Source organism: Primulina tabacum, chromosome 1 (assembly GCF_025594145.1).
Source record: "Primulina tabacum isolate GXHZ01 chromosome 1, ASM2559414v2, whole genome shotgun sequence".
NCBI lineage: Eukaryota > Viridiplantae > Streptophyta > Magnoliopsida > Lamiales > Gesneriaceae > Primulina > Primulina tabacum.
Genome location: NC_134550.1, coordinates 59,475,480 through 59,489,165, shown reverse-complemented (window position 1 = coordinate 59,489,165; position 13,686 = coordinate 59,475,480). Strand labels below are relative to the sequence as shown.

The 13,686-nt window shown below is 37.3% G+C and overlaps 3 protein-coding genes across 10 annotated transcripts; 2 read left to right on the top strand and 1 right to left on the bottom strand.

The window, feature by feature from the left end:
- The first annotated feature begins 510 nt into the window (after positions 1–510).
- On the top strand, positions 511–3,287 carry LOC142556358 (transmembrane emp24 domain-containing protein p24delta7-like). The gene is made up of 4 exons (XM_075667819.1): positions 511–923; positions 1,764–1,973; positions 2,800–2,876; positions 2,964–3,287. Exons 1-4 carry the CDS (start codon positions 705–707, stop codon positions 3,106–3,108), a joined length of 651 nt encoding a protein of 216 aa, XP_075523934.1. The 5' UTR covers positions 511–704; the 3' UTR covers positions 3,109–3,287.
- A 965-nt stretch (positions 3,288–4,252) lies between these two features.
- On the top strand, positions 4,253–6,535 carry LOC142556337 (glutelin type-A 2-like). Of its 2 annotated transcripts, XM_075667787.1 has the most exons (4): positions 4,253–4,556; positions 5,136–5,856; positions 6,024–6,191; positions 6,315–6,535. In XM_075667787.1, exons 1-4 carry the CDS (start codon positions 4,361–4,363, stop codon positions 6,385–6,387), a joined length of 1,158 nt encoding a protein of 385 aa, XP_075523902.1. In that variant the 5' UTR covers positions 4,253–4,360; the 3' UTR covers positions 6,388–6,535. The 2 variants fall into 2 exon arrangements, with proteins under 2 accessions (XP_075523902.1, XP_075523909.1); XM_075667794.1 differs by lacking the exon at positions 6,315–6,535 and having other exon boundaries at positions 4,260–4,556; positions 6,024–6,233.
- Positions 6,536–7,086: 551 nt separating this feature from the next.
- LOC142556300 (ARF guanine-nucleotide exchange factor GNOM-like) lies at positions 7,087–13,355 on the bottom strand. 7 transcript variants are annotated; one of them, XM_075667747.1, is made up of 5 exons: positions 13,054–13,355; positions 12,761–12,953; positions 12,553–12,724; positions 11,162–11,992; positions 7,087–10,745 (listed from the first exon to the last, which is right to left on the bottom strand). In XM_075667747.1, exons 4-5 carry the CDS (start codon positions 11,894–11,896, stop codon positions 7,149–7,151), a joined length of 4,332 nt encoding a protein of 1,443 aa, XP_075523862.1. In that variant the 5' UTR covers positions 11,897–11,992; positions 12,553–12,724; positions 12,761–12,953; positions 13,054–13,355; the 3' UTR covers positions 7,087–7,148. The 7 variants fall into 7 exon arrangements, with proteins under 7 accessions (XP_075523862.1, XP_075523870.1, XP_075523877.1 ...); XM_075667755.1 differs by having other exon boundaries at positions 12,861–12,953; XM_075667762.1 differs by having other exon boundaries at positions 12,553–12,704; positions 12,861–12,953.
- Between the last annotated feature and the right edge of the window lie 331 nt (positions 13,356–13,686).

The window sequence follows — 13,686 nt, the reverse complement described above, 5'->3', positions numbered from 1 at the left end:
ATTTTTATTATTATCTTTTTAAGTTCAACATAATCGAAAATATAAATATCTTTTTCGTGAAATGTAACTTTATATTCAGTCTGAAATTTCGTGTAATTTAATTAAAATACAAGGCTAAATATTTCTAAATTTGAATAAAAGTAGTAAGTCATGATATATATTTGGTGTATATGAATAATTTTTCGAGTTGTTTTTATCTGATAAACATGTAATTAAATTAAATATGAAGCTAAACCTTTTATTTTGTTAAAATGCAATTATTCTTAAGATAAAATAACGATTTAGGTATTTCAGGTAAAAAAAGTATTATTTCGATAAGGGAGTTTTCATATATTTCTTGAATAATTTATTTGATAATTTTTTCAAATATGTATATATATTTCTTTTAAAGTGAAAAAACAAATACATAAAACCTGCTCGTCAAACGTGGAATGATCTGATTGGTCGAGACACCTATTACTCGCCCACAATCCAATTACCTAAAATTAATTAAAGAAATTGAAAATTAGCCCATCACTATTCAATCTGTGCTTTGGTTTCTCTGTTTCCTTCTTCCTTCAAACGGGAATCAAATTCAGGTTACTTTTTTCTGTAAACTGTTAAACCTTGAAGCAGCTAAAAACCCTTTTGAATCTCAACCGTTTGTAGAGCGGAATCTACGACCTTCTTCAAATCTTGGATTTTTTTAAATCCTAGCATCGGATATGGGTTTCCGAATTCAAAGGCTGAGTCTTTTTCTGATTCTAGTGACTGCTTTCTTTTTATTGGTTCGGGTGGAGTCGATTCGGTTCGATCTGGAATCGGGTCACACCAAGTGTATATCGGAAGACATAAAGACCAAAGCGATGAGTGTCGGAAAGTATCATATTGTTAACCCTAATGAGGGTCAACCTTTACCTGATTCTTACAAAGTCACTGTCCGGGTAATATTTGTATTCATACTTTTTAAATTTGGAATTTATAGGATTTTTTTGGTGGCTAAAAATCGGGAATAACGTTTATAATCTTTTGATTTGGTTTGATTTCTTTAACTTCCAACTCTTTTGGTGCGTGCTGTGTTTCTATTTCGGATCATTTTTGCTGTGTGGGATGAGCTAGTTTTAGGTGTACTACGGTTTTGATTACTTGCGAAATCAATTCGTAATTTGTTGCTTTCATGATTAACGGAAGTACAAGGGTTCGGAATTAGTCTCTGCGCGGAATTGATTGTAAAAGCCTATCTTTTGTTTATTATTTCATTGCATCTTCCCCTAGATAACATGTATGTACAATTTTTTTCTTTGATGTTTATGATTCATAAAAAAAGTTCCATCTTTTTCTTCTCTCTGTTGTCAACTCTGTCAAATTATTTCTTTTGCTAATTTCTTTTATACAAATTTCTTTTGGGACTGTTTTTGTACATAATGAGGCTCTAGAAATACCATCTTTTGGTTGATTATTTGCGAATTGTGTGATATACAGTTTTTCTCTCTGTTCGGACCATTTTAAGTTGAGGACACGCTTATCTGACCATGTTTTTGAGAATCAATTGGTTGTTCGTTGTTATATGTTTGCTTAGGAAATGATATTAGGGAATTACTAATAATGCTTTATCCCAAACGCATGGCTGGTTTTTTTCCTCCGCAATTTATGTTGATTTTAATTATAATATAATAGGCTCGTGTGCTGTTGTTGCACTTTTTTCGTTGATGATCCTCCCTGTTTGTCCTATGTTTTTTTACGTGGATGATTTACGTGTCTCAAAATTTTATTTGTGCTTGTAGGTAACATCTGCGTATGGAAACAATTATCACTATTCGGACCATGTCAGCGAGGGAATGTTTTCATTTCATGCACCCGAAGAGGGTGACTACATGGCTTGCTTTTTCGCTTCTGATCACAAACCTGCTACTACTATGACAGTTGATTTTGATTGGAAGTCAGGTGTGATTGCCAAGGATTGGTCAAATGTTGCCAAGAAAGGTTCTATTGAAGTAAGCGGTCGTGTTTCATTTTCTCGCATCCATTGATATATTTGTTTCTTTGCTTGTGTTCTACGGTTTTGTGCTGACATGTGCTACATGTGAATGTGAATTTATTAATTTTTTACCATTAATAAATTGGGAAAATGACCCAGAACTTGGAATCTCGCCCATTTCGAGTTATAGTACAAGTTTTTGTGTTTTTTTCTAGCTTCATTGACACTTTTTTGTGAGGTAATTGAAATTATTTGAAGCTTGGGATTACATTAGTCGTCAAGCCCATGGGCATATCCAGCTGGGATCCAGGTGATCAGGGGCAGTTTCTACCCCTCACCCCCACTAAACATTCAAATTTTTTAGTTTCTATAAACTTATAAGTTTCCTGCCCACTTGCTCTCCATAGCTTCCACTCGTCCAAATACATGGATCTGACATTGGATGAAACTTTAGATATAGGGTGATGATTTGATTCTCTCTCAACGGCTAGCAGGATATTGTGATTGTATATAGATTTCTAGCTTTGACGGTATTAGGTTTGTCCATTTATCTACTAACTCAAATGGGTGAGCCAAGAACTGGTGGTTGTAGAATGCTTGGTAGTGCTTGGTCACGAGGCACTGTTACATGCATAGATTCAGACGTAGAAGCATTTCAAGATTTACAGCCAACTTGGTGTAAAAGATATTAATTTGATCAGTCAACCACATATCTGGATTTTCAATGTGGTGCGAAATTTTATTAGCAACTAGATCTGCTTCAATGTCTGTTTTGAGCAAAGCGGATTTTGATCATCCTTTCTCTTTTAATCTTGAGCTTTTTTCCTTTTTTATGTTACCAGTTAATGGAAATAGAGTTGAAGAAAATGTTTGATACGGTCCAATCGATACATGACGAGATGTTCTATCTACGTGAGAGGTAAAAGCTCTGTAATGAACTTCACCATTTTCAACTCTGAAGAATTATGCTATATTTCCATTGCATATATTTTTATGGTTGATGCAGGGAAGAAGAGATGCAGTTCCTGAATAGATCAACCAACTCGAAGATGGCCTGGTTGAGTTTTCTATCCCTTGCCGTCTGCCTCTCCGTGGCAGGGCTGCAGCTATGGCATTTAAAGTGTTTCTTTGAAAAGAAGAAGCTTATTTAATATTTTTTGGTTATGAATTACATTGTAGTTTCTTGACTGCTATATGATCTTTTGGATGTGCTTAGGGGATAAAAACATTTTTGATCCATTAAATGTGTAAATTGACCTGAAGAAATTTTCTTGAAATATCGTTATATGCCAACTCCAAGGCTTAAATAAAATAATTTGCATCAACTTTACTTGCGATTCTCACAAACAGTAACTCGATAAAGATGTAGTAGTTGTCAGCACTCAGTTTATAATTTATTGGAATTCGTTGCACGTTGGGGTTTGTAATCAATCACATAGAATAGATAAAGGAAAAAAAATATTTATGTCCTTTTAAACTTCGACTGGTGGTAGGGTTTGGCATGGAAGTACTCTTTGTGTGCATGTATTAAAATATTTTGTTGTCACATTAATTTTATATTGTATTATAATTAAATATTTAAGTTTGAAAAATAATAATATTAAAGATTTTAGAGTATAAACAATAACTTTTTTAATATCGTTTCAATTTTGTGAGATGAATTTTTGACTCGAACCAATTAATGAAAAATATTACTTGTTAGGGTAAGTGTGAATTATGTTAATTCGTCTCACATTAATAGATCTATAAAAATATATCATAAGAAATCTATTCATATTATAATAACTATTTAAATAAGATAATTTTAATGTAAAATTGTATCGTTAGATCAAATTTCAACTTTGAATGTCTCGAAATTTAATGGGACAAAGAAATTAAGATAACACAAAATTTTTTTGAGATCCACTCACAAATAAATTTAACGAGATATATCTTCAACCCGGTCTACAAAAAATATTATTTTTGAGTAGGTCTTCTGTGATACCGTCTCCTTATTTTATTCCGTGAGACATGTCGACTCGTTAACAAGTATAGTGAAAAATAATATTTTTAATATTAAAAATAATATTTTTTCATAATTCGAGTCAGACATAAGATCCATCTCACAAAATTGACCCATAAGACAACTATATTGAAATTTTTATGATCCTTTTATATCTAAAATATTATTTTTCAACGTACAGTCGCACCAAACCTAATATGATAATAATAGGAATGTATTTAACGTCACCGAAATCTGGCTTAAATAAAGCATAATTGATGTCACAGTATTTCAGTGCTATCAGGAATCAATTTATTTGTTCTCTCTCTATAAATTGCGATTGGAGCCGCCCTCGTCTCACTATCACTGCATCAATTCATTACTTTGATTGAGAGAGAGAGAGATACTCTGCATACATAGAGATGGAGATCGATTTGTCACCAAAGTTGGCGAAAACTTTATATGGTGGAGACGGCGGGGAGTACCTAGCTTGGTCCCCAAACGATCTGCCCATGCTCCGTGAAGGAAACATCGGCGCTGGAAAGCTCGCTCTTCACAAATATGGCTTTGCTATGCCACGGTACTCCGATTCCGCCAAAGTTGCTTATGTCCTTCAAGGTATTGTTTCTCAGTTGCCGAAAACTCTTGCATGTGTTCCTAGGCTTTATTCTTCTTCGATTCGGGTTCAGTGCATTTTGGTTTCACGGTTGTTGATATGTGAATCTGTTTAGGTTTGGGACCATAACAGATTTTGTGTGGTTGTATAAGAATTTTTGGGAGGTTGAAGTTATTATAATACCTTGGCCAAGATCAGTTATTCGACTTCTTTTTTATGTAATATATATTTTTAACAGAATCGATCACAAAAATGTGTTCAATGGATGTTGCCAGTCATTTTAGCTAGAATTTTGTGGTTACGATTTTCTCTCCCTTAATTTATTTGATTTTGTCCGAGAATATTTCAACATCAGCTTTTACTGGGAATTTAGCAGGAACACGGAAAAGGCAAGGGGACTTTATGCCATATTCTTTGGCTAGGGGCCTAAAAATTAGAATAATGGGCTGCTTGTTAGGCAGTTTTTTTTATTATCCATATTAATTAGTTCAATTTTATCTTATTATCGATGCCGAATATCAATCCTATTTACTTTGTTATTCTCAAAAGTATATTTGATTATAAGGATGAACTTTCTTAAGGTTGTGGAGTGGCTGGGATTGTCCTCCCTGAACAGGAAGAAAAGGTTCTTGCAATCAAGAAGGGTGATGCTCTCGCCCTTCCATTTGGAGTTGTCACCTGGTGGTACAACAAAGACGACACTGACCTAGACATCCTTTTCCTTGGTGACACCTCTAAAGCTCATAAATCCGGCTCGTTCACCGACTTTTTCTTGACTGGCTCCAATGGCATCTTCACCGGTTTCTCAACCGAGTTTGTCAGCCGTGCATGGGACTTAGAAGAAAGCATCGTGAAGACCCTTACTGGGCAGCAGTCTGGTCATGGGATTGTGAAGCTCGATCCCAACTTCAAGATGCCAGAGCCGAAGAAGGAAAATTACAGTGGCATGGCATTAAACTGTGAAGAAGCTCCACTGGATGTGGACATAGAAAATGGTGGAAAGGTTGTGGTTCTGAACACCAAGAATTTACCTTTGGTTGGAGAGGTTGGATTGGGGGCTGATCTTGTTAGGCTTAATGGGAATGCCATGTGTTCCCCTGGCTTTTCGTGTGACTCAGCTCTACAAGTCACGTACGTAGTTCGTGGCAGTGGGCATGTTGAAGTTGTTGGTGTTGATGGGAAGCTTGTGCTGGATACTACTCTAAAGGCTGGTAATCTCTTCATCGTGCCGAGGTTTTTTGTAGTCTCAAAGATTGCTGATCCTGATGGTATGGACTGGTTCTCCATCATCACAACACCCAAGTGAGTATACATTAAAATATTAGGTGAATTCACATCTTATTGCCCTATGTTTGTCTTTGCTAGTGCAAAATGTGAGACTCAAGATTCTACGAGCTGATATGTACAAAAATGGCGTATTCCCAATCACCGTTCTTTACTGAGAAATAATTTGGATTTGTGTATTGCAGTCCTATATTTACTCATTTAGCTGGAAGGACATCAGTATGGAAGGCATTGTCTCCGCAAGTTAAGCAAGCAGCTTTCAATGTTAGCCCGGATGTGGAGCAGAAATTCAGCTCTAAGAGGATGAACCAAGAGATCTTCTTCCCACCAAGTCGATCAACCCTCGACCCTACCATATAGCGGATGCATCCATACATGAAATTCATGGTGTTTTTTTAAATAAATAAGCTATTGAAAAGGCAAATATTTTACTTGTTTTGTCTATCAATATAAGCGCATTTCAAGCGTGGAACATATATAATTAATTTGATGTTTAGAACACTACAGCATTGGCAAAATTTCGCTGTAGCTAAAAGAGTGTGGAAATAGTGACATTGTAGATCTTTTAAATGACGTTACAAAATCACAATCTATCAGCGATTCAGGTTCGCTAAACAGCAGTCAGGTTTCTCTTTTATGACCGTTCTTTGATGAAAATGTACATTGTCCAAACAAAAATATCCGGTTGCTAGTACTATTCATGCAAGAATTTGTAAGCACTAACTAGTACCCAATTTTGTGCTAAACATACAATAACAATAAGCAACTAAATAGATGTGAATGTACATAAGGATTAAATAAATTCCACGTACAAATTAAAATTCAAATTACAAGACAATATCCATAAAAAAAAACTACAATCCTAAAATAAAATATTGAAACATAATACAATATCATACACGCAATAGCATGATACTATAGTTGCTAATCTTCTACTTTTCTACCATCAGTAAGTTGAATAATTTCCACACCAATTTGAGTGAAGCTTCAGTTTTTCTGGAGGAAAACCACCAAAATTTTCAAACAGATCGTAACCGCATATCAAAACATAGTTAAAAATCAATATCTCTGTACAATATTAGCAATGTGCTGCTGTCTGAAAATACTACACTCGATTTCTCCAGAAGCAACAATAATCTGGCCAAACCCTATTCTGTACGCACACTCAGGGAAGAAAAAACGCAAATATCCTTCATTTTTAGACATCATCTATACTATTCAAATGTAACGAATGTGGCAAGTCGTTACCTGGAAAAATTGCAGGAGAGTGACATCATGAAAAAATTGAATCTATCTGTTGAATCATGCTGCTATTCTCTGGAGACTGAACTTATACCACAGTCACCTGGATTTGAATCTTGATTTGGGAACACTTCAAATTGTAGAGACGGAAAAATCTTGTTCACGTGTAACCATGTTTGCTCCCAAATGTTATCACCCCCAAGAGTACTGGTAGGTACGAGCACGCTCTTGGCCTTCATGGCAAGCAGGATGTTTTTGAGAAGCTCAGGCACTAATTCTTGATGCTTGTCACTCCTTTTAACTTTAAGCTTTGTATATCTTTCCATTCTACCAATTACATTACGCCACAACTTGCAGAAGCTGGGCAATTGAGATAGTTCTTGCAGTAGATGAAGGAACACTGTTGCAAGGAGCTTCAAGGCAAGAACAAGGGTCCCTTCTATGTTACGGTAATCCTTTTGAGTTTGAGGGTTTCCTTGTGCAATTTCAGCCAAGTCGTCAAGCATCGTGAATATAACCATTTCAAAGCATTGTGGCCATAAGTTGGGAAGGCGAATGTCATCTACACCAGTTAAGCACGTTTGTAATGATAGAAGAGCATGGCTTCTAACTTCTTCTCTCTGGTCCAAACAAACCTTTCGTAATTCTTGGACAAGCCCCAGCCACATCTCACCAATATCCTGACATAATTTGCCAGCTTCCACCTCTGCCATAGCTTCCCTTGCATCTTTGGCCCATCGTACCAAACAAGAAACTGAGTGTGCCATAAGATCCACAGCATGTAGAGATCTATCAGTCTGGCCAACACGAGATTCTGCAAATTGCCTGGCTGCGTCAACACAAAGCACAAAATTAGCTGGTGACAAGTAGGCTCCATCAGACATTACAAAAGATAGGGCTTCGAATCCTGATTCAGAAGCATCTGGGTGTCTAGCTGTGATAGATAGTAAAGAAGCAATGGTTCGCCATCCCATTGGAGATTGAATATGAGCAGCATTCGCTTTCACCAGGCGACTGACTTCCAGAGTTATCTGTTCACAATATTGATCAGCAACTCGGGCATCAAGCTTGAGAACCAGTTGAAGTGATCTCAAAAGTTCATCAGCCAAGTTCTCCTTATATGGAAGCAGGCGCTGACAAATGCGAAGAAGCCCGAAAACTGCCTTCTCGACTAAGGCACAAGCCATTACTGTTGATTGAACAATATTAGCAATATGCTCATACACACCCTGCCAAAGAAGTCCAATTCTGTCCCTGTTGTTCAACGTAATTGCAATTAACAATTCCAAGCAGAAAACTGCTGTGTCCTCATCCTCAGGTGAGCTATTACCCTTCTGGGGTCGCCCAGCAGCCCATATGAGAGCTCTCGCAAGCTGCAACAAAGAATCAGCCTGCAAAAACTTGCTTTCTGTGAAGATGCTGTCAATGTGGCACTTCTGAATTGTCTGAAGCGTGCGTTGATGAGCAGCAAGTTGTTGCTCAGTTGGCTGAGATCTTGGCTCTTCAGTATCTAGAGACAGGAGCTGACTGAATCGGCCCATCAGCCCAGAAGATCGCCTAGGAGTGCCAATGGATTGCATGTGAGCAGCAGATAGAGAGTTTGTTAGAGGCTTCCCATGCACAGGATCAGATGACATCTCCGATTCATCAGCTGCATCACTGGCCACTCGAGCAGGAAGTAGGCCAAGCTTATGCAATCTTAGGACGCAATCCAAAATATTTCTCCAGCCAGTACGTACAAAATCTCCATACCTATTTGCAATGGTAAAAACAGTGACAGTCGACATTCTCGCCTTTGCATCATCACCAAAAGCCAGAACCGGCTCCTCGACAGATAAGGGATTCAGTAGTGTTGTAAACTTACAAAGAGACACTACCAGATCATCTAAAATATCTTCAAGGTGATGACATGCAGATATCTTGGCAACAGCCAAGAAACCATCAATACATGTCTGATAAACGTCCTCAAGTTCTGCATGATCGAAAACAACAGAGATAGCAGCAATTGTTGGACCTGACATGATTGCAAACATGTCATGATCAAGGTAGGCCCTGGAATCAGCCACAATATATGGAGAAGTTTTATTAGATTTATGCATCAAATCAATCCAACGGCTTGGAGTCATTTCAGCAAAACCAGTTCCCTGCTCAGGTGTTGTGCGAATCTCATTCTTGCAGATGGCATAATACAGCTCTGAAAGAAACTCCCGCGGGAGATCATTCCCCCCATTTATGTGCCTATTGTTCCTGATGAAATCCTCTTCGTTCATTTTCTTCTTCACCTGTATATTATGTTGGTCCGTGTTCAGCATAATAATGGAATAAGATAACAGTAGAGCAGCATCTTTATTAGCTAGGATCTGTGGCGATTGCTCGTAATATCTCTCTGAGAATGCCTCGAGCACCCTTTGTATCTTCTGAGATTCTCCAGGCAATCGGAAAGTCTCTAGAAACAAGCGTAATGCAGTATCAAGGTTCATGTCTTTGAAATCAAATGTTCCAGCAAATTCATGTAGAACCTGAACACAAAATTCATCATGATTTCCAAGAAAATCCCCAACAAGATTTTTATCCAGTCCAGCGGTATAACGAAAAAAACAAGCCACACTCTGTGGGTCAAGTTTCTCGGGCAACAGGTGTGTTCCTTGAAGAAATTCTAATCCTTTTTTAGGATCGCGATTGAAGTGATCACCTCCAATCATCAACCTTCTTTTGATATACTTCTTTTTGCGAGCAAAAGGAACCCAATGACCAGGATCACCAAAGTTCTCACAATTCACTATCCAAAATGGGGTATACTCTTCAAGATATACAGGGGTGGGTTCAGAAGTAATTGATCCATCGCCTACTCTCTCAGCCATTCCCTGAATCACAGCAATCAGACCATCCAAGGCAAGAATATGCATCGAGGACAATGGACAATTCACTGGAAATGCACTCCTCGACAATAGATTGGCAAAATCTTCAAAGACATTGCTACAGGTTATATCACAATCTAAATTCGCATACATCTCAACCATGAACGTTTTCTGCCTACAAAAATCAACTAGAGCCTCCATGGCAACCTCCTGCTGCTGGTATGAAGCTCCAAACCGGCTTTGTGCAAGTCTCAAAATCACACAGGAAAAGAAAGCCTCAAGCTGAAGCTTTAGTTCACTACGCAAATGCTGATACATGTTGAGAACAATGCTACAGACCATAGAAAGAATCAACGGACTCGCAGATAGCCCAAACTGCAGCAGATTACGAAATAGCTCATCCTGTAACAAGTTCAATAGTCTAGGGTGACGGTGAATAGCTGGGCCACCCAATTCGATTGCTGAATTAATCAAACCCAAAGCAAAAAGCGGCACATCTTCATCGAATGCTATATTATTGGCTCTAGAACCCATTCCGGCATGTTCGACAACATTTAACAATGAACACAGAAAGTGAAATATCTCAACCATGCAGGGTAGGCCATATGGCTCGGTCATTAAATGCAGATCCAATGGAACATCCTTCTCATTATCCGTCCTCATAGTATTTTCATCTGTCAGGCTGTTGATGAGGCCAGAGGAAGTAGAATTAATAACCCCAGGGCCGAGTTGGCCGTCATATTCAGAACCTCCACTGCCATTTTCAGATTTGCTACCAAAGCTATAATCAGGATCAATTCCAGCAGTCTGCACAATAATAAAAAAAGGTGTTAAGTTCCTAATGTAAAAGAGGAGAAAAACAAGAGATACTCCATTGATAGATGGTACCCTGCAGATCAGGGTCCACCATGAATATAGAATCCACATGCAGACACAAGTACATGCAACAAATTTATCAGCACACAAAAACATATAAACTACTCTCAGTTTCTTTGATACATACAGTGAAGCATTACAGTTTAGAACTGGAAAACACACAAAAACATATAAACTACTCAGTTTCTTTGGTACATACAATGAAGCGTTACATTTTTGGAACTGGTAAACTAACAGAAATCGCAAAGGGACATATATTTATAATGCCTTCACAAGAATAAACAGAATGCAAACATTCAGAAGAAATCATTATCAGATGGTTCACAGGAGAAAAAGATATTATTCACCTCAGCTTTCAAAGAATTGCCTCCTCTAACAAGTGATTGTTCTGTTATGTCAACATCTGGAAGGTGAGAAAAAATGCATCTGACAAGTTCATGCATTGTGTGGCGAGCAATCCGCTGTAACAATTCACCTTTGCTTCCTGCTTGATGAACTATTCGGAAGCAAGTATTCACAATAGTACAAACATGTTGATTGCTTAACATAACTGACGCTTTACTTTTCATGCAAGCCAATAGGATCTGAAGTATCTTCATTAGTACGACTTCTTCAGATGAAGGGTCAGTGACCTCAAATCTGCAGCTTGTAACAGCATCAACTACCAAGTGCATAGCATCCTCAACATTGATAATGTCAATAGCCAGTACATCCAGTGCCAAAATCTTGTAAACAGCCGACAAGGCCACTCCAGTAATTGGTGCACCTGTTTCATCAGACCGAATTACATCAAGAAATGGCTGGAGATACAAGGAAGGGTCGACGGACTGCCACTGATGCTGCCATGAAAATATTTGCTTTCTCAATGTTTTAAGAGATTGAATGAGGGAATGCTCCAATTGATCATCGCCAGAAACATATCGAACTCCCCATCTCACATTCCTCCTCATTACTGCCAATACAGAACCTATCTCTGAGTTAATTGTACAAGCCAAAACAGCCATACTAGAAGAGGTAGTTTCACAGTCCTCAGGTTCCTCTTCAATAGCCTTGATGCTAGACTGTAGCCATAAACGTCCCATCACTAACTATTCAGGTCAAGATTTCAACTTAAATGGTCGGCATTAACTGTTTTAAAAGGAGCTGCTGGAAACAATCCAAAGAATGCAACTCGTGACCTAGAAAAAGGATCAAACAAAGACGCATGTGTTAGAATTCACAAAATAGGGATTCTACAGTTTTAAATATGAAAAAGAAATATGTAAAACCGTACAAACAATATTAGATAAAACTGCAAAAACAGAGATCTGCATATTACATATATTTTCCACAAATTGTGTTAACCTATCAATTTTCACACTGGCAGCACTGAAAATTCTTAATTTTTCCAGTACACTAAAATATTTACAAAGATAATAAACTTTACAGAAGACATAAGAGCAGCAACAACTGTGTTGTAACCCTCTATCAGGCTGTTTTGGCTGCAACTGCAGCGTATCACAGTGAAAATAATGTTTATGTCCTAGAGCAGCTGCCTCTTAAAAAAACGTGATGCTTTGGTTTCACCAACACATCTCCGGGAATCTATTTACGAAATGGAATGTTCAAATAACTTATAATAATCACATCTATTCAATAATTGAAACGTCAAATCATATATACACGAAGTCAATTAGTCTTTTCATCAACCAGATGAACACAGGAAGACTGAGAAAAGTGGTTGTCGAAGGCATTTTACAAATGTGGAAGCAAATAGGACAAGATTGCTACTAAGGCATCCGATGGTAAATAGGTTGGTGCAATAAAAGCACAACTGATCCCCACTTGCTCGCCATCGCCCATTTGCTAATTAGAATGAGTAGCATTTGACACAACTACTGGCTGAACTAGCTGCAACTTGTAAAGCTTGGCTGCGGTTCCCAAAAAAATCTTATTCGAAAATATACGATCAGTATTAATTCAAGTATTTTCCTCATTGTAAAATACATAATCACGTAAAAAATACTCAGTAAAACACTACTTGACGTTTAAAACAAATTTGCTTACCAGGACAATAAGCTCGACTTACTAGTACTTTACCCCATTGAGAATTAACTTCAACTAAAAGGCCGATTTGAGCTAATGCTCGGACATAAAAACCTGAAATTTACAATTTATGCTTGACATTTATGCAGATGATGCAAAATTTCTTTCTGAAATGTGATTATTATATCAGAAAACTCATCGAGCAAATATTCACCTTATACAGAGAGGAGATGGCCGCAGAATAGATCCGCGAGTTTGACGATGACGGAGTTAGAAGAGAATGAACCTGAGCTACTACCCGCCGAATGTCAATATTCCGATAAGCGACGCCGGTGAAAATTTCGTTTGACAGTTGATTTTTGAAATATCGTGAGGATAAAAAAGGAAAACGAAAAAACCGAAAGGCGCCTTTGCAGATTGCTGGAATAATCATAATTCCAAAAAGAAAAGGTAAACAAAACACGACGACGACAAACTGTTCATTTCTTTGATTCTTTCTCAAAATTAAAGTCCACATTTCTTCGAATTGGGTTTCCATTTCCATTTTTTTTTTGGATTTAGTAATTAATTATTTATTTTTTATTAAAAATTTATGATTATTAAATAATTCAAAGAAACTAATCGATGGCATTGCCGGTCACTCCCGAATCTCTTTTAATAATTATTGAACTTTATAAAATAAATCACTTAAATTTATTTTAATATGTGAACTACTTATAAATTGTTAATATTATTTTATTTAGATCACTCTCTTCATTCCCTGTCTCAATTTTGAATGGCCACTTATCCATCAATATGCCATGATGCATCCAAGTATATCGAAGTCGGAGGCCTCCTTTCTTGATTC

Coding starts and splice junctions, on each gene's coding strand:
- LOC142556337 (XM_075667787.1), top strand. CDS start 4,361: ATGGAGATCGATTTGTCACCAAAGTTGGCGAAAACTTTATATGGTGGA. Junction 5,857..6,023: donor TCCATCATCACAACACCCAA/GTGAGTATACAT, acceptor TGTGTATTGCAG/TCCTATATTTACTCATTTAG. Junction 6,192..6,314: donor CGATCAACCCTCGACCCTAC/CATATAGCGGAT, acceptor GCGTGGAACATA/TATAATTAATTTGATGTTTA.
- LOC142556358 (XM_075667819.1), top strand. CDS start 705: ATGGGTTTCCGAATTCAAAGGCTGAGTCTTTTTCTGATTCTAGTGACT. Junction 924..1,763: donor CTTACAAAGTCACTGTCCGG/GTAATATTTGTA, acceptor TTGTGCTTGTAG/GTAACATCTGCGTATGGAAA. Junction 2,877..2,963: donor ATGTTCTATCTACGTGAGAG/GTAAAAGCTCTG, acceptor TGGTTGATGCAG/GGAAGAAGAGATGCAGTTCC.
- LOC142556300 (XM_075667733.1), bottom strand. CDS start 11,896: ATGGGACGTTTATGGCTACAGTCTAGCATCAAGGCTATTGAAGAGGAA. Junction 10,746..11,161: donor GCAATTCTTTGAAAGCTGAG/GTGAATAATATC, acceptor ATTATTGTGCAG/ACTGCTGGAATTGATCCTGA.